Source organism: Lemur catta, chromosome 15 (genome assembly GCF_020740605.2).
Source record: "Lemur catta isolate mLemCat1 chromosome 15, mLemCat1.pri, whole genome shotgun sequence".
NCBI lineage: Eukaryota > Metazoa > Chordata > Mammalia > Primates > Lemuridae > Lemur > Lemur catta.
In genome coordinates this window covers 5,616,655-5,632,245 of record NC_059142.1, presented here as the reverse complement: position 1 = coordinate 5,632,245, position 15,591 = coordinate 5,616,655, and the positions used below count along the sequence as shown (strand labels likewise).

At 53.2% G+C, this 15,591-nt stretch overlaps 1 protein-coding gene across 5 annotated transcripts in view; it reads left to right on the top strand.

Moving 5' to 3' along the window:
* The first annotated feature begins 10,994 nt into the window (after window positions 1-10,994).
* Window positions 10,995-15,591, top strand: part of PEMT (phosphatidylethanolamine N-methyltransferase) — a 76,520-nt gene continuing 71,923 nt past the window's right edge. Inside the window, exon 1 of one of the 5 annotated variants that reach the window (XM_045526861.1) lies at window positions 10,995-11,090. Coding sequence is in view for 1 of the 5 variants with exons in the window: in XM_045526867.1 (XP_045382823.1) it covers window positions 12,285-12,347 (63 nt within the window). In the remaining 4 variants the exon portion in view is untranslated. Of the gene's footprint in view, window positions 11,091-11,798; window positions 11,914-12,155; window positions 12,348-15,591 lie in introns of those variants that run through there. The other 4 variants (XM_045526863.1, XM_045526859.1, XM_045526867.1 and 1 more) reach the window with 4 other exon arrangements.

Sequence of the window (15,591 nt, the reverse complement as noted above, 5' to 3'; positions counted from 1 at the left end):
TGCAATTTGGCCCTTCAGAGGTGGAGGGCAGCATGGCACCCACTCACCCTCCCAGAAGGCACTGCCATCTCCCAACTTGGCTTCAAGGGAGGGCAGGTCTCCCCTCTTGGGGGGCCCACAGCCTTCCTCCCCTGTCAGGGGATTTGGGCAGACCCAGGACTGCCTTGTTCTCCAAGCCCCTGCCCGTGCCTCCTCCTCCTCACAGCCCCGCTGGCAAATGTCCTGAACACCTGGAACTTCCCAGCATGAAACCTGAGGGCGGGCCGCCTCCCGGAGCCCACCTGGGCCCAGGGATGCCTGCTTACCCTGAAACACACACACTCACACACACAACTGTATTTCCACTACCAGGTTTAGAATAGTTTCTCAACCTTGGCACTGTGATATTTAGGATAATTGCTGGTTCTGGGGCTGTCCTGCTCATTGTAGGATTATAGCAGCTTCCCTGGCCTTTATCCACTAGATGCTCATAGCATCCCCATCCCCTGCTCAGCTGTGACAACCAAAAATGTCTCTAGACACTGCCCAATGTCCCGTGTGTGTGTGCACACACGTGTGTGCCAAAATCACCCCAGTTGGTGAACCACTGGGTTGGCAGATGCCAGAGCTTTAGAGAGGAAAGGCTGGCTCCTTCCTGGCAGAGGTGGAGGTGCTGGGAGCAGGGAGCGAGGCACACGTTGTTCCCTGATGTATCTCTAGCAGCAGAAAATAAAGCCAGGATGGCAATTCATTTCTCAGAAAGATCGTAATGATAACTGGACAAGATCAGCGTCCCCGTGGGGTTAGGGTGCTCAAAAGCAGGACCAACAGGTCAACTGCTCGTTAGCGGAGGCTTCACAGAGGACAAGACAGTTCAACCTGGTCGTGAAGACTCAGAGGAGTTTGTCAAGAGGGCGATGGGGGTAGGGGTTTCAGTGGGTTTGCAACGTCCCCAGATAGGAAGCAGCATGGTGCATCCCTGGAAGTGGAGGTAATTTAAGTGGCCCGAGTCAGGGTGGCTACTTCGGGACCACCTGTTCCACAAGCCCCCTTCAAACTGGCTTCAGTCCCCTCCTCTCTGTTCCCATTGTCCCCCTGCAGACCCCTACTGTTCCACTGGCCAGCTGTTGTGGTTTACCTTCCCTCAAAGTCCTGTCTTTTGTTCCACGGTATCCAAGTCCCTTGCACATGGTTGGTGCTCAGAAAATTAAATGAACGCGTGAATTCATAAATGAAAGAACCGATTCATGGAGGGGTCTCATATACCAGCCTGAGAGGGTGGGATTTGGTTTGGGCAGAAGGGAGCCATTGCAGGGTTTTGAGCAGCACAGTCCTCTGCTGCTGGGTGGAGGGTGCTTTGGAATGGCTACTGTGGAGATTGTTCAGGTGAGCGCAGCCGTGAGGCCTGGGCAGAGCTATTGCAGAGGAACAATTACAGGAGTTGATGACTGATTAGTCGTGGCAGAGAGGAAGTGGGAGGGGTGGGAGTGGCGCCTGGGTGTCTGGTTGGGGTGATTGGGACGTAGGGTGGGGCCGGGCTGGGGTCACGAAACAAGGAGTGGAGCGTGGTGGTAGTGGGGTGGGGCTGGAGCCTGGACAACCTCCATGGGGAGCAGTCCAGCAGGTGGATGGAGTCCGGAGTCTGGAGGAGGCTCGGAAAAGTAGGAGTCATTCATGTGCAGCGATTGGGAGGAAACACACACAAACCGTTTTGAAGGCGCAGGCTGTAGCTACCTCTGCATACACACAAGGCAAAAGCAGCAGCACTGACGGAGGCAGAGCAGCTCTTGTCTGGAGAATCACTTCAAAGAGCCCTTGATCGGGTGACGGAAAGGCTCAGGGTTCCAGATGGCAGCTCAGCTTTCCCGCGAGGTGGGGCAGGTGGGACTGCGGGGCGAAGGCTGGAGGGCGGGAGCAGCCCCGCAGTGCGGCTGCCTCTGGGACCCAAAGACGGGGTCTCCCCGGGAAACAGCCTTGGCAGGCTGGGACATCCGACATTTCATTTTAAGTGACTCCTGATATGTAGTTACACTTCATCTTAGAACTCAATAATAAAAAGGCAAATAACCCAGTTAAAACTGGGCAAAGTATCTGAACAGACATTTCTCCAAAGAAGACACTCGGATGGCCAGCAGCACAGGCAAGACTCTCGACATCGTCGGCCTAAGAGAAATGCAAACTAAATCCACAGTGAGACACCACTTCACACCGTGGGGAAGCCGTAATCAGAAAGACAGGCATTGCTGATGGAACGTTCCGTGGCACAGCCACTGCGGAAAACGGTGTGCACGTTCCTCAGAAGGCTGAACACAGCGTGACCCAGCAATTCCACTCCTAGGGAAAACCCGAGAGACGGGAAAACATACATCTGTAAGAAACCTGTCCGTGAAATGTCCACAGCAGCATCATCCACAACAGCATGAAGGCGGAAACGACCCAGCGTCCGTCCACTGGCAGACGGAGGCAGGAGGGATGGTGCGGCGATGGCAGGTTGCGCAGTCTCGCAGCGCAGTGAGGTGCGGCCGACATGCGGCGTGGGTAAGCCCCGAGAACGCACCAAGGGAAGCAGCAGACACAGAGGGCCACGTGCTGTAGGGTTCCATTTATCCAAAACGTCCAGAAGACGCAAATCCATAGAGACAGAAAGCAAATTAGCGGTTGCCAGGGGCTGGGGAGTGCGGACGGGAGCGACTGCTGATGGGGAAGGTGCCTCTCTTTGGGGTGATGGAAATGTTCCGGAATTAGATCATGGTGATGCTTGCACAACATTATGAATGTGTTAAAAAACCACCGAATTGTACACTTTAAAATGTAAAATTTTAAATTTTCAATGTTTAAGTGGTAAATTTTATGTCAATAATACTTTTTTTAAATCCCCATTTAGGTAATTCTCTGTGCTTTCCACTCAATTTTTCTGTAAACCTAAAAGTGCTCTAAAAATGAAGTCTAATAAATAAAACAAAACAAACAGGAAGTAGCCCTGAGGAGTGTTCAGTGTGTGGCCCTGGGCCCTCAGTCCCCCTGAAGGCCACTGGGCGCTGGGACACCCCCAGTCCCAGCACCATCATGGTCTCCACAGCCCGTGCCCCCCAGCCCCCCGGCTCACTCTTTCCTCCCTTTGAGGAAGGACTGAGTTTCCCACAGGGTCAGCAGAGGCCACCCGCCTAGACGCGGACACAGGGCTTGTTGCCTTTAACCCTTGTGACTGCCCCCTGAGGAATGGGGCTTGGGGAGGTCGTTGGCCCCAGGTCCGTCGTGGGTAAGTGGCAGAGCCAGGGGGGACCGCAGCGTTTCTGGCCATTGGGTTCACTCCCGGGCAGGCTCTGCACGGCAGTGTTCTCGGTCCGCAGACGCACACAACCACCGCCCAGAAACACAGGGGCACTCACACAGCCACTGAAGCACGGACACACACTCCCCCGCACGCAGACTCTCACACCCCCCCAGGGCACCGGAACATGGACACACACAGACACTCACTCTCACACTAGCCGGGGGGCAGGGGGGCTCCGGCCTGCTGCCAAAAGTGCTGGTGACGTCAATGCTGGGCTGGAGCAGGGCGAAGGCTGTCAGGAGAGGCAAGGTTGGCTCCGAGTTTCCTGTGGCCTTTGGGTCACTTTGACCCACCTGGGCTGCCCGATGAGGCACTTGGCCATCTGGTGCCCAAGCAGTCGGCTGTGGATGCTCACTGAACACAGGTGGGGCCTGGAGAGTGGGTGTCAAGGGTCAGGGAGCAATTCTGGGACCAGGGCAAGGTGCTCCAGGGCCCACCCCCTTTTAAGGGCTGACTTCCCTCCCATTCATCAACATCAGACTGTCAGAACCCCTGAGAGTAGACCCCTTGGGTACCAGATGCCAAGGGTCACAGCTAACGAGGACAGTAACAGTGTGGTGACGGTGGCAATGGATAACAAACATTTACTGAATCCCTTTCATAGGCCAGGCACTGTGCTAAGAGCACTGTCGACCTTGACCCCCACAACAGGCCTATGGGACGAGTGCTATCACTGTACCATTGTTACACAGACAGGGAAACACAGATCTGCTGAAGCTGTCGCTGTTGCTAAGTGGTCAAGCCAGCCCTAGGACCCAGGCCCAGTGGTATCAGTCAGCCATTGCTGCAATAATGCCGTATGACAAATTGCCCTCAGCTTGGTGGCTTGCAGCAACACGTGTGTATGCTCCGCACACGTCTGCAGTGGAGTGCGGATTGGCTGATCCGGTCTGCAGGCCGCTGGCCCTGCCCAAGTTCAGGTCCCCTCTACATGAGTTTGTTCTGGGGCCCAGACAAAGGGACCCCTGTCACCAGGATGCGTGCTTCTCGTGGCACGTCATCAGAGCACAAGCATATAGAAGGCCTCAGCTTATGTCATTCTCATGCCATGGGCCCAAGCAAGTCACATGGTCTGGCCCAAAGTCGATGGCACAGGGCAGTATGCTCCACTCATGGAGACAGGGGAAGGACGGATAAGAAATACCAACCTCTTACTCAGGCTTCCCTCAGAAAGCTGGGGTCACAAGCGACATGTAGCACCGCCTCCACGAGTGCCCGGAGGTGAACAGGATGGGGCCTGGGTCCCGGCTCCAACCCTTCCTGGCTGTTGCTAAACCTTTCTGGGCCTTGCTTTTCTCATCTGTAAAGTGGATTGTTATGAGGCAGAAATGGGCTAGTACATATCAAATGCTTGGCACAAGGCCAGCATGTAGAAGTCCTCAATACACGGCAGCTGATATTACTAGCCATGATTTAGCTGTGCTCAGCTGGGGGCCAGTAATACCCTCTTTGGAGCCATTTGGAAATGTCTGTGGGGTGTTTTGGGTTGGGGGCAAGGGCCAGGGATGCTTAACATCCTGCACTTCGCAAGACCACTCACACCACAAAGAACGTCCCTCTCAGATGCCAACTGCCTTCATCAAGAAACTTGAAAAGCTTCTAACCCAGGACTTCCTGTTTCAGGTGAGAAGGCTCCGGGCAATGGCTGTGAGCAGGTCTGGGCTCCCACTGGGTTGTCCCCTTGAGTCCTCCGGGAATCCCGAGAGTCTATTGCTGCTGGGACGTTGACTCAGTCCTTGGTGATTTCCCTTCAATCTCAGAGCACACGCCTTCTCACCCACCCGGCGTCACCAGGGGGGCAGGGATGTCAGCATTAACAAGGACACACGGACCAAGCAGCAAGGGCTGGGGTGACAGCTTGTTCCGCTGTCAGCCTCAGATGCTCACTGAGACCCAGTTGCGTTTGAGCTGCCCTCCTGAGAGGAGCTTTAAACGCTCCATGAATCTTACAAATCAATAAGGACAACACGTCGGTGGTGGTCATTCAGAGGATGAAATAGCAAATAGCAAAATGCCACATGCCTCTGCAGAGGAGAGACCTGCCATTCACCGGTGATCACAGCTCCCTGTGACAGGACATCTCAGGCCCTGGGGGCAGAGCAGCACACAGATGACATTCCTGCCCAGAAATGCAGAGCCTGCAGTGAATCATGAGGCGGCGGCCTTGGACAAATCCACCTGAGCAGCTGTCTACACAATACGGCTTGGCTCGTGCTCTCCAGAAATGTCAACGTCTTTCTTGAAGGACAAAGACAGATCAAGGAGTGTTCCAGATCAAAGTCTGCTAAAGGCAGCCCGTTATCCTCGACTGGAGGCTGGATCTGAGAAACAATGCACCATAACGGACTTTATCAGATCAGTCAGTGAAATTCTAATACGGTCAGCCTAGCTCACAGCAACCTCAAGCTCCTGGGCTCAAGCGATCCTACTGACTCCGCCTCCCGAGTAGCTGGGACTACAGGCATGTGCCACCATGCCTGGTTAATTTTTTCTGTATATTTGTAATTGTCCAGCTAGTTTCTTTCTGTTTTTTTTAGTAGAGACGGGGTCTCGCTCTTGCTCAGGCTGGTCTCGAACTCCTGAGTTCCAACGATCCGCCTGCCTTGGCCTCCCAGAGTGCTAGGATTACAGGCGTGAGCCACCTCGCCCGGCCTCGAATACAGTCTGAACGTTCGTTAGCTAATACCTTGTATCAGTGGTAAACTTCCTGATTTTAATTATTGTACTGTTTTTGTAGGAGAATGTCTTTGGTCTCAGGAGATTGAGGGGTGAAAAGTCTGCAACTTATACTCAAATATTTCATAAAAAATAACTATATAGATGCAGAGACTGCAAATGCCAGAAAATGTCAAGAGGTAAATCTAGGTGAAGGGTATAGTGTGTTTATTGGATAATTCTTGTACCTTTTGTGGTGGGTTGGAAAATCTTCAAGGTAAAAAATTTTTAAAATCACTTAAAAGTTACAAAAGCCTGATTCACTTAAATTAATAAATTCAAGAGATTGCTAAGGTTAAGACTTATGTGTCTTTTTTGAAAAAAGGCACAAAAAGAAGTTGTGTTGGTAAATAGTGCAAATAAAACACTAATCTAATTAAAAGGAAAAGCACATGGGAAAGCATCACTAACACAGGAGGAAAAAAGGCCAAATAAAATAAAGTATGATTATTCAACTCTACATTAAGAAACACTTTTGGACTAATACTCTGTGCTGGTGAGTATGCAGTGAAATGGGAACTTTACAGTTCTGCAGGGGCACAGACATTTAGAAAGCAGTTTGGCTGCCTGTGTCATCTGTGCTTCCGGGGTCAATGCTAAGGAAATAATCATAAACAAGACTCCACACGCTAAGTGGACCCGTGTGCCATGAGAGAAAAAGTGTCTTTGCTGAGGTCCTCCCCAGTCCTTCACTCTGACCAGGATTGCCTTCTGCTCTTGAACTCTGCCCCTCTCCCCTTCCGGGGCATAGCGCTGCCAAGTGGTTTTCCTACGCTATGGAAATGGTCTATACTTATGTGATTCATGGGGCTGAGGACTGCTTGTTGTCTGTCGCATCCTTGCACCTGCTGGTCCCTGTAGCTGGTCCCACTCAGCCGCACTCCATGCTCCAGGCCCTGCCCCACTCCACACCTCTAATTGGGAAATGTCATCTTCTTATAGAGTCTGGTCACCGGCCCCTCTCCAGGCCACTGTCGCTTGACTAGGCTTGGTCACTAGGCCCACCCTGTGGCAGTTACAGTGTTCCACACCCTCAGCCACCACTGTCGGTCCACAGGGGGATACCTGACCCAGGCTGGACAGACTAACTAGACCTCATTCCTGATTTGTTTGTTTTTTTTAAATATTGTCTAATTTCAAAACATCAGGAGATTTTTTTTCAGTTATCTTCTTGCTTTCTAGCTTAATTCCACTGTGTTTAAGAGAGTAAACTCTATGATTTCAGTCGTTTGAAATCTGCCGAGACTGGCTTTACGCCCCAGCACAGGGTCTGCTTGGGCAAACGTTCCATGTGAACTGGAGAAGAAGGTGTATTCTGCAGTTGGTGGGAGTAGAGTTCTATGGATGTCGGCAATGTTGTTCGAATCTATAGCCTTACTGATTTTTTTCCTGCCTTTCTCTCAGTGACTACGATAAATATTTTAACTCCATAAGATAATTTTACTGTTACAAACATCTAATATTCATTTAGACTGACCTACACATGTGCCTTTTGCATTCCTCCTACGCACCTGCGCTTCCAATTGGGATCATTTCCTGCTGCCTGCAGAGCCCCCCACAGTATTTCTTTTCAGGCTGGGTTTGCTGGAGATAAATTCTCTTAGCCTTTGTTTGTCTGAAGATACCTTTACTTTGCCTCCATTTTTGAAGGATAATTCACTGGACTAAAATCCAGTTTTGGCCTCATTCCTTCATTCAGCAAATATCCACCAAGTGTCTTACGGGTGCCAGGTGTGCGCCAGGTGCTGTGGGAGACGTGGTGGTGGGCAAAGCAGACCACAGAGGGACTGTCCTTGCTCTCCAAGAAGAGAAGGGCAGAGAAGCCTGGCAGGGGGAACGGGATGTGCACAGGCCTTGTGGCTGGAAGGAACCGCAAAGAGGCCAGCGTGGCTAGAGTGGAGAGGGCAGGAAGTGCTGCTGGGGTGGGCCTGGCCTGGCCCATGCAGGACCCTGGGGGCGCGGTGAGGAAGAATGTTCTGCCTTCATCCTTGAAGGAGCAGTCAGGCTTCACAGAGGAGCGAGGACTAGACTGGACCTTGAAGGCGGGCGTGGTGAGAAGCTGCAGAGGAGAGGGCAGGCACACGATGACCTCCGAGCATCTGGTGAGCGAGTGTGGGGGCCACGCTGGGCTTCTCTGTGGGAAAGGGACTGAGCAGCATGGAAGGCCAGGCTTGGCCCTTCCTCTGCTGTGTGACTGCGGATAAGTTGCTTCCAATGAGTCAGTTTCCTCGTCTGCAAAGCTGGAATCACACTCCCTACCACACAGGGCTGTTGTGAGGCTTAAAGAAAATGGTGCTCCTAAAGTGCTGAACTCAGGGCCTGCAGCCTGCAAGAGCTGACAGACTAGTTATCGTTCTGTCATGGTTACGATTTTCTTTTCTACTCTGAGAGTCAGAGAGGGTAAGTCACTCTCCCCAGGCCACACAGCCAGGAAGTGGTGGGGCAGGGAGTTCAATCTCAAGAGGTAGGTTTGATCTCTTATTTGGGTGGTAGACTTGGTCACCCTCCCCATTCCACAGACAGGGTCACCGAGGCCCAGAAAAGTGACTTTCCCTAGGTCACCCAACTTGGGAGTGGCAGAACTACAGTATTCATCTACCCATTGTTTGCTGAGCACCTGCTTATGCCAGGCATGTGCCAGCTGCCTGGGAGAGAGTTGTGGACAAATAGATAAAAGTCCCTGCCTTTAGCTGGCTGCAGTGGCATGCTCCTGTAATCTCAGTACTCGGGGAGCTGAGGCGGGAGGATCGCTTGAACCCAAGAATTTGAATCCAGAGTAGACAACAGAGCCAGACCCCATCTCTGGAAAAAAAAATTTCTGCCTTCAAGAAGCTCCATTCTGCAGGGGGCGGGAGTGTTGGTGGGGACGGTAGAGGAAGGGGACTGACACCATACAGAATACATAAGCACAGTAAATAAATTTGTTAAATGGCGATCCTTATCTGTGGGGAGAAATACAGTTGGGAAGGGCATGGAGCAAGTATGGTAGGGGGTCAGCATGTTCCACAGGGTGGAAAGCTGGTACCTAGGCAGAGCCCCGAGGGCAAGGGAGGGAGCTGGGAGGAAACCTTCAGGAAGAGCATCCCAGGCAGCAGTGGAATGGCAGGTGCAAAGGCCCTGAGGTGAGTGTGTGCCTGGGGTGTCCCAGGAGCAGCAAGGGGGCCAGCAGGAAGGTAGGGGCTGTGCACTGTGGATGCTGAGGGGGCGGAGAAGCCCTGCCAGCACCGATGTCCTTGCTGGTGTTTCCCAGGCCAGTTGAGGCTATGGCGCATGGGGTTCAGGCCACTTCATTCCTGTGCTCTCTTGCTAGCAAGTGGGAGAGCATGGGGAAAAGACTTCTTCCAAAGCCCAGGGTGGAAGGAAGTGGGGAGGGAACTCATCGTCAGGGCAACCGTCTCCAGATGACCTCTGCCCTGCCCTGCTCCTACCCTGGCTCCTGCTGAACCTGCCGCTTTCTCATTCCCGGGCCCACCATGGGCAATATGAGGGCAACCAGGCCTGCATCTAGCAAGGGGGTTCTGGGCATCGGGGCCATGGCCCCTAAATACCCTCCTAGTTTTAAAGAACTCCCAGTGACAGCAGCATTTCTGATGCCCTGCAGCACATGCCGTCTGGAGAGCAGCTCTGGCCGCCCATCCTGGCCTCTTCTCACCCCATCTCCTCCTGGGAACTTCACAGGCCCCTGAGCCGCCACCCAGCTATCCTGGCCCCAAGTGCCACGCTGGTCCCAAATCCCAGCAGCATGTCCACAAGTGTGATCTTAGCCTTGGCATCTCAATTGCACAGAAAGGAGGGAAACAAACGCTTCCTCAGAACCCACCGCAGGCTGGGCATTTTTGTGCGAGATATTACCTCTAATTCTCAAACAGCCTCACTCAAGAGATATTATAAACCTGTTTTATGAATAAAAAATGGATTCAGAGTAGGGAAAGGTTTAGGTTTTACCCAACATCACCCAATAAGCAAATGTTAATTTTAGTAGTAAAAGGCCATCTTAGTGGTTGCTGGGAGCTGACACAGCCTGATTCAGTAGTGGCGGGTGGGTGGAGGCAAAACCCTGGCCAGAGAGGCCATCTGGAGGTTTGCCCTGGAGCAGACTGGGAGATGTTCCGTGATAAATGGCTTCTCATATCTGAAGAGCTATCAAGGGGCAAAGAGAGATAACCCTCAGGGTAGAAAGAACCTCTACTTGTTAAAGCTTAGGAAAGGGTGACTTTGGGTTGGCGGGTGTCATGAATAAACGCCCTTGTCCAACAGTGGAGCAGGCCACCTCAGGAGGTGGCAAAACTAGCAGAGCGACTTCCCTTTGCCAGCGGTGCTGCAGAAGGAATATTCCAGTGAGGGAGGTCAGCCTGGATGATTTCTCTGCAAACTCTCAGACCTGGGAGCTCTCAAATGGCCCAGGCAGGGACTTCTGCCCCAAAGTATCTTTGGCAGGAGGTTTTTGATCCAAATGGTTTCAAGCTGCAACTCTGGCTTCTGGGTAGGGTGTTTACTTCTCACAGAGGGAAAAGGGCAGGGGGTGGGGTAAGTTAGGGGTGGATTGCATCAGTTGTGGTGTGACCTCTGATGTTTGCCTTTTTTTGTTCACAAATAAAGCAAACACAAAAATTCATTTTCTTGGCTTAATGAAATAACAGGAGTGACCAGGTAGGTCAGCAGAACACTGGGGCTTCGGTGAAGTGGACACGTGGTAGGGGTAGAGGGTAATGCTTGCTAGGAGCCCTCCCACTGGGGGACTCCCCAGAAATGGTTCTGACTCCAGCAGGCTCTGACTAGACACTCTGAGCTAGTCAGAGAACCAGCCCTTAAGCCTGTCTACCCAGCCCTGTTGGTCACTTCCCGTGGGTCAGTTCCGGGGTAATGAGTTTTACTGGCATGTATTTCCCTTTTACTTTTGAGGAAAACGCGCTGAGTCACAGAGCTAGTGAATGCTCCAAAGCCAGCCTCCTGCCTGTCTCCTTGGTCTGCCCATCCCATTCTACGGATGTTGTGAAGACTGGGACTATCTGTAAAGCAGTCACTGAGCAAACAGTTGCTGCCCAGTAACTGCTCAATACTGGTAGGTGCTGCAGGCCAAGGTAGAGAGAAGTGGGCCACCCCAATCAGTAAGCAGCTGATGTTGCAGAAGTCTTCCCTGGGCCCTCAGAGGGCTGAGTGACAGAGGACATCGTAGACCCTTTGTGTCTAATTCCCCGTATTATGTAACACCTGGCTACAAAAGGGTTTTCTTGGGACCCAGTTATCTAAATCCTTCCCTCCCACTTGCTTCTCCATCACTACTCCATAGCTCACTAGTCTTTTCTCAATTCCTGAAGCACGTCTGTGGCTTCCTGTCTCCTGGTCTTTGCACATGCCATTCCTCTTCCTTCCGAGTCTGTCCTGCTTCCACACTTGGCACGTCTGGTACCTCCCCTGAACATCTAAGGCAGTATTCCCGCTACCATCTGACCTAATGCCCAGTTTTTTCCATTATAGTACTTATCCAAATTAAAATCCTTTATTCGCGTCTTGTCTTTTGTCTCCGTTAGGAGGCAGTGAGGGCAGGGACTTTGTGTTGCTCCCTGCAGACCCCTCAGCACACAGACGTGTTCAGCAAGTATTCGCGAGTGAATGAGAGAATGAATGAAGGAACCAGTGAGAGGAAAGGTCCCTGGCGGAGCGAAACATCCTGGGGGCGGCGGGGGCGGGAGGCTGCGGGCTGTGCCCCGCCGGCACCGCCTCCAGGCGAAAGCGAAATTCAGAAGGGGGCGGGGGACCCCGGGTATGTGTGGCCGGGGCCAAAGTCCAAGTCCGCAGGGGGCTGCGAGGGAAGCTACTTATACCTAGACCCGCGGCCGCCGGCCTCTAGCCCCACCGCCACCAGCCAAGGACAGGGACGCCAGGTCAGTTAGAAGGTCGGGTGCAGGGGCCGGGGACCAAAAGGACAGGGCGGGAGGCCGGACCCAAGGGGACACTGACGCGTGACCACCTTGGAACCGGCGGGCTCTGCCGCCAACGGTACTGGGACTTGTAGTTCTCGGCTCCTCCAGACGCCGTCGCGAGCCCCAGAAAAGAAGCGCTTCTCAGGGACGGGGAACTACATTTCCCAGAAGGCCGGGAGAAGTTGGGGTCCCGGGAAAGCGCCCCGGCCGGCAGCGCTTCCCCGGCGCTATGGGGCGGGTTCCGGGGGCGCGTGGCTGCACGAGGGCCCCGCGTGGTCCCTCCTGAGGCGGCCCCCCGGGTGAAAGGATCTGGGGCCCGCGGGGCGGAGCCTATGAGCAGCTCGGCGGCGGGGCCCGAGTGCTGCGGAGGCCTCGGCAATATTGACTTCAGGCAGGTACTGCTCCCGCCAGGCAGCTGCGGAAACCCGGAGAGGGAGCCGGAAGGCGGGCGGGGTGTGCGGGCCGGCACCGCCTCCAACGACGGGTGGGCGGGGCCACCCGTTACCAGGCAACGGGGGCGGGGCGTGGTGAGGGGCGGGGTGGCTGCGTCGGCCCGTGTGTAAGCCTCGGCTTGCCGTTGTGCGCCAGCGTGCGCCTGTGAGAGTGTGTGAGGCTCTGAGACTGTGTGTGTCTGGGGTCTCACATGTGAGTCTCTGGGATGGTGTGGTCAGAATTGCTGAGAGTGTGTGTCCGGGAGTGTGAGTGTGACCGAGCGTGTGCGAGGGGGAGGAGGCCGCGCACACGTGTTGGGAGTGTGTCGTGTGGGTGGAGAGCGTGTGCACGTGTGGGAACCCTCGGGCCCCTGCTCCCGTCCATCCCCCAGCGGGCGGGAGGCCGCTCTGGAGCGTGGCTGGACCCTGCGTGGGTCAGCTGGTGGGGTGGGCCCGTGGCCCGCTGAGGCTCCCCCTCTGCAAAGTCCTAGGCCATGGTTTGCCTTTCCGGCTTCTCCGGAGGCCCTCACTTCCCATGGATTATTCCTCTTTCCTGCACTCTCCCCTGTATCCAAGATCCTGCTTAGATTCTTGGTCCACCTTTTTATCACCTGCTTTTCACGGAGCCAGGAAGATAGATCCGTTTCATCCATTCCCTTCATTCCTTACTCACGGTTGCATTTATTCATTCACTGATATAGTCCTGGTGTCAGGACAGTTAAGGGTGTCCTCTCCCTGAGCTTTCATCTGGTAAGGGAGACAATAGGCCTGGAAACATAGAAAGTTCTCTGAAGGAGATAACGCCTGTCATTGTTTTAGACAGTAACTGGTGGACAGGCGGGATTGAAATCTCAAAATAAGGTGTTTCCCCACTCTGAGGGAGGTGACCTGGGACCTGAGAGTGATGAACCAGTGGGGCAAGATTCCCCAGTGCACAGGCCTTGGGGACAAGAGGAGAAGGCTGGCAGCTGCCCCGAGGGAGTGTAGGGCAGTTGACCTGGATGGGTGTGCAGCAGAAGACAGGAAGACTATTCTTAGTAAACTTTTCATTGAGGTACAGTATCTACTCAGGAGTGATGGGTCTTGTGTGTACGGCTCCTGCATTTTCACCATGCGAACCTGATCTGGTAACTACCCAGATCAAGAGAGTAGGTCACCACCAGCCCCAGGGCTGCCCCTGGAGGACATACAGGCAAAGGCCACTGGAGCATCCTTGGACCCACATGGTCAGTGGCAGGACTGTGGATCATGTTTTCCACCACAGCGAATCACAGGTGGAAAGGGCACTTGGAATGCCAGGCCGGGCTTAGGGGGCACATGCTTCCTGGAGGAGAGATTCCCTGTGGAAGGGTAGGTCACCCTTAACTCAGGTGGAGGAGCTTGGAGCCACAGGACAGAATGCAAGGGGTAGTGATCCCCCACCCTCCCAGACCCAGTTAGGGGGCCTGCCCGAAGGCAGTCAAAGCAAGGCCTGTGTTTCAGCCCCGGAAGCAAGAGAGGCTCAGCCAGTGGGCAGGGAAGACTGAGGGCATGTGGGCAGGGCTTTCCTGCTCTTTCTCCTTTCCCTCCAGAACTTGATGGGGCTATGCAGCTGGAGAGAGCTGGAGCTAGGGCCAGGTCAGGGTGACCCTTGTTGACTAACATTCTGTTTTTCTACTGCTGCCCTTGTTGGTACAGTTAAGCTTCCTGTTGCTAAAGAATTTTTCTTAAACAAAAAAAAAAAAAAAAAAAAAAGGAACAAAAAAAATCAACAACATTCAGTATTATGTGTTGGTCTTACGTGAGAGCTCTCCTCCCTCCTCTGTCAAAGTTTCTGGTTTTAAAATATGTCAGTCCCTGGCCCAAGAAAGTTTCAAGATTTTTCTTCACCCCGTGGGCATCTTAGTTGCAGGATCTCAGGATGCTAGCCCTGTGTCGTCCAACAGAAACATCATGTGTCACATATGTAATTTAAACTTTTCTATTGGCTACATTAACTTAGTAAAAAGAAATGGAAAATAGAAAAGGAACATAAAAAATAATTTTAACAATGTATTTTATTGTCATCAAAACATGCCTCAGAACTATCATTTCATCCTGTGACACTCTAAGCCCTTGGTAGCCACCTGTGGCTAGTAGCTGCCACATAGTACTGAACATGTGCCACTGCTGGCTGCCATGCCCTCAACCGGCTCTCTTCCGGGCCTGCTTCAGCTGGTATGGAATCTTGGTTTTGTTTTTAATTTAAAAACATGACCCACTGGGATGAGGAGTGTGCCTACTGTAGCCTCGTTGCCCAAGGCCCTTCTTGCCTGTCTGTGCCTTTCCTGCCATGGGATTCCAGAGCCTCACTTCTCAACCAGGCAGCTGCTTGAAGCAAGCTGGCTGGCAGGTGGACGGGCACAGGGCCTGCAACTTGCTGTCCACAAGCAGGGGCACCTCCAGGATTCAGAAGGTGGCTCCGGTGGGGCCTAGGGTTGCTGGCTTCTTGGAGCACCCAGGCTGGCAGAGCACATTGAGGTCCCCAGAGCAAGGGGACAGTCCATGTGGGCCCCTTTCAAGCCCAGGTATCAGGTCCCTTTTCCACAGGGACTCACCTGCTCAGGTGAGCAGATGGGCAGTGAAGTCACTAACTCGTTGTAAGTGTCAAGAAGTGTGTTTCAGTTTCTTGGTGTGTAGAGTAGGGGTAGTAACGGGGCTGTGGCAAAGACCAGGATGAGTTGAGGATGGAGAGATGAATTATTAATTGTCAAGTGCAGCTCACCTGAGGGTGCCTGTAAGCAGCAAAGCCCTTGTGTTCAGGAAGCTGAGAGACCAGGTAAGGGGGCAGGACTCCCTGGTTGCGCAGTCCCCGCGTGCGATGTGGGCAGTAAACCACTGGAGGTGACACCCCGATGGCAGGTGTGGGGTATTTTTACTGCCTTTCAGGGAAGGATGTTTGCCTGCTATGCAAAATTGTTTATTTTTTATTTTTTTTATTTTTTATTTTTGAGACAGAGTCTCGCTCTGTTGCCTGGGCTAGAGTGCCGTGGTGTCAGCCTAGCTCACAGCAACCTCAGACTCCTGGGCTCAAGTGATCCTCCTGCCTCAGCCTCCCGAGTAGCTGGGACTACAGGCATGCGCCACCATGCCCGGCTAATTTTTTCTATATATATTTTTAGTTGTCCAGATAATTTCTTTCTGTTTTTGGTAGAGACGGGGTCTCACTCTTGCTCAGGCTGGTCTCGAA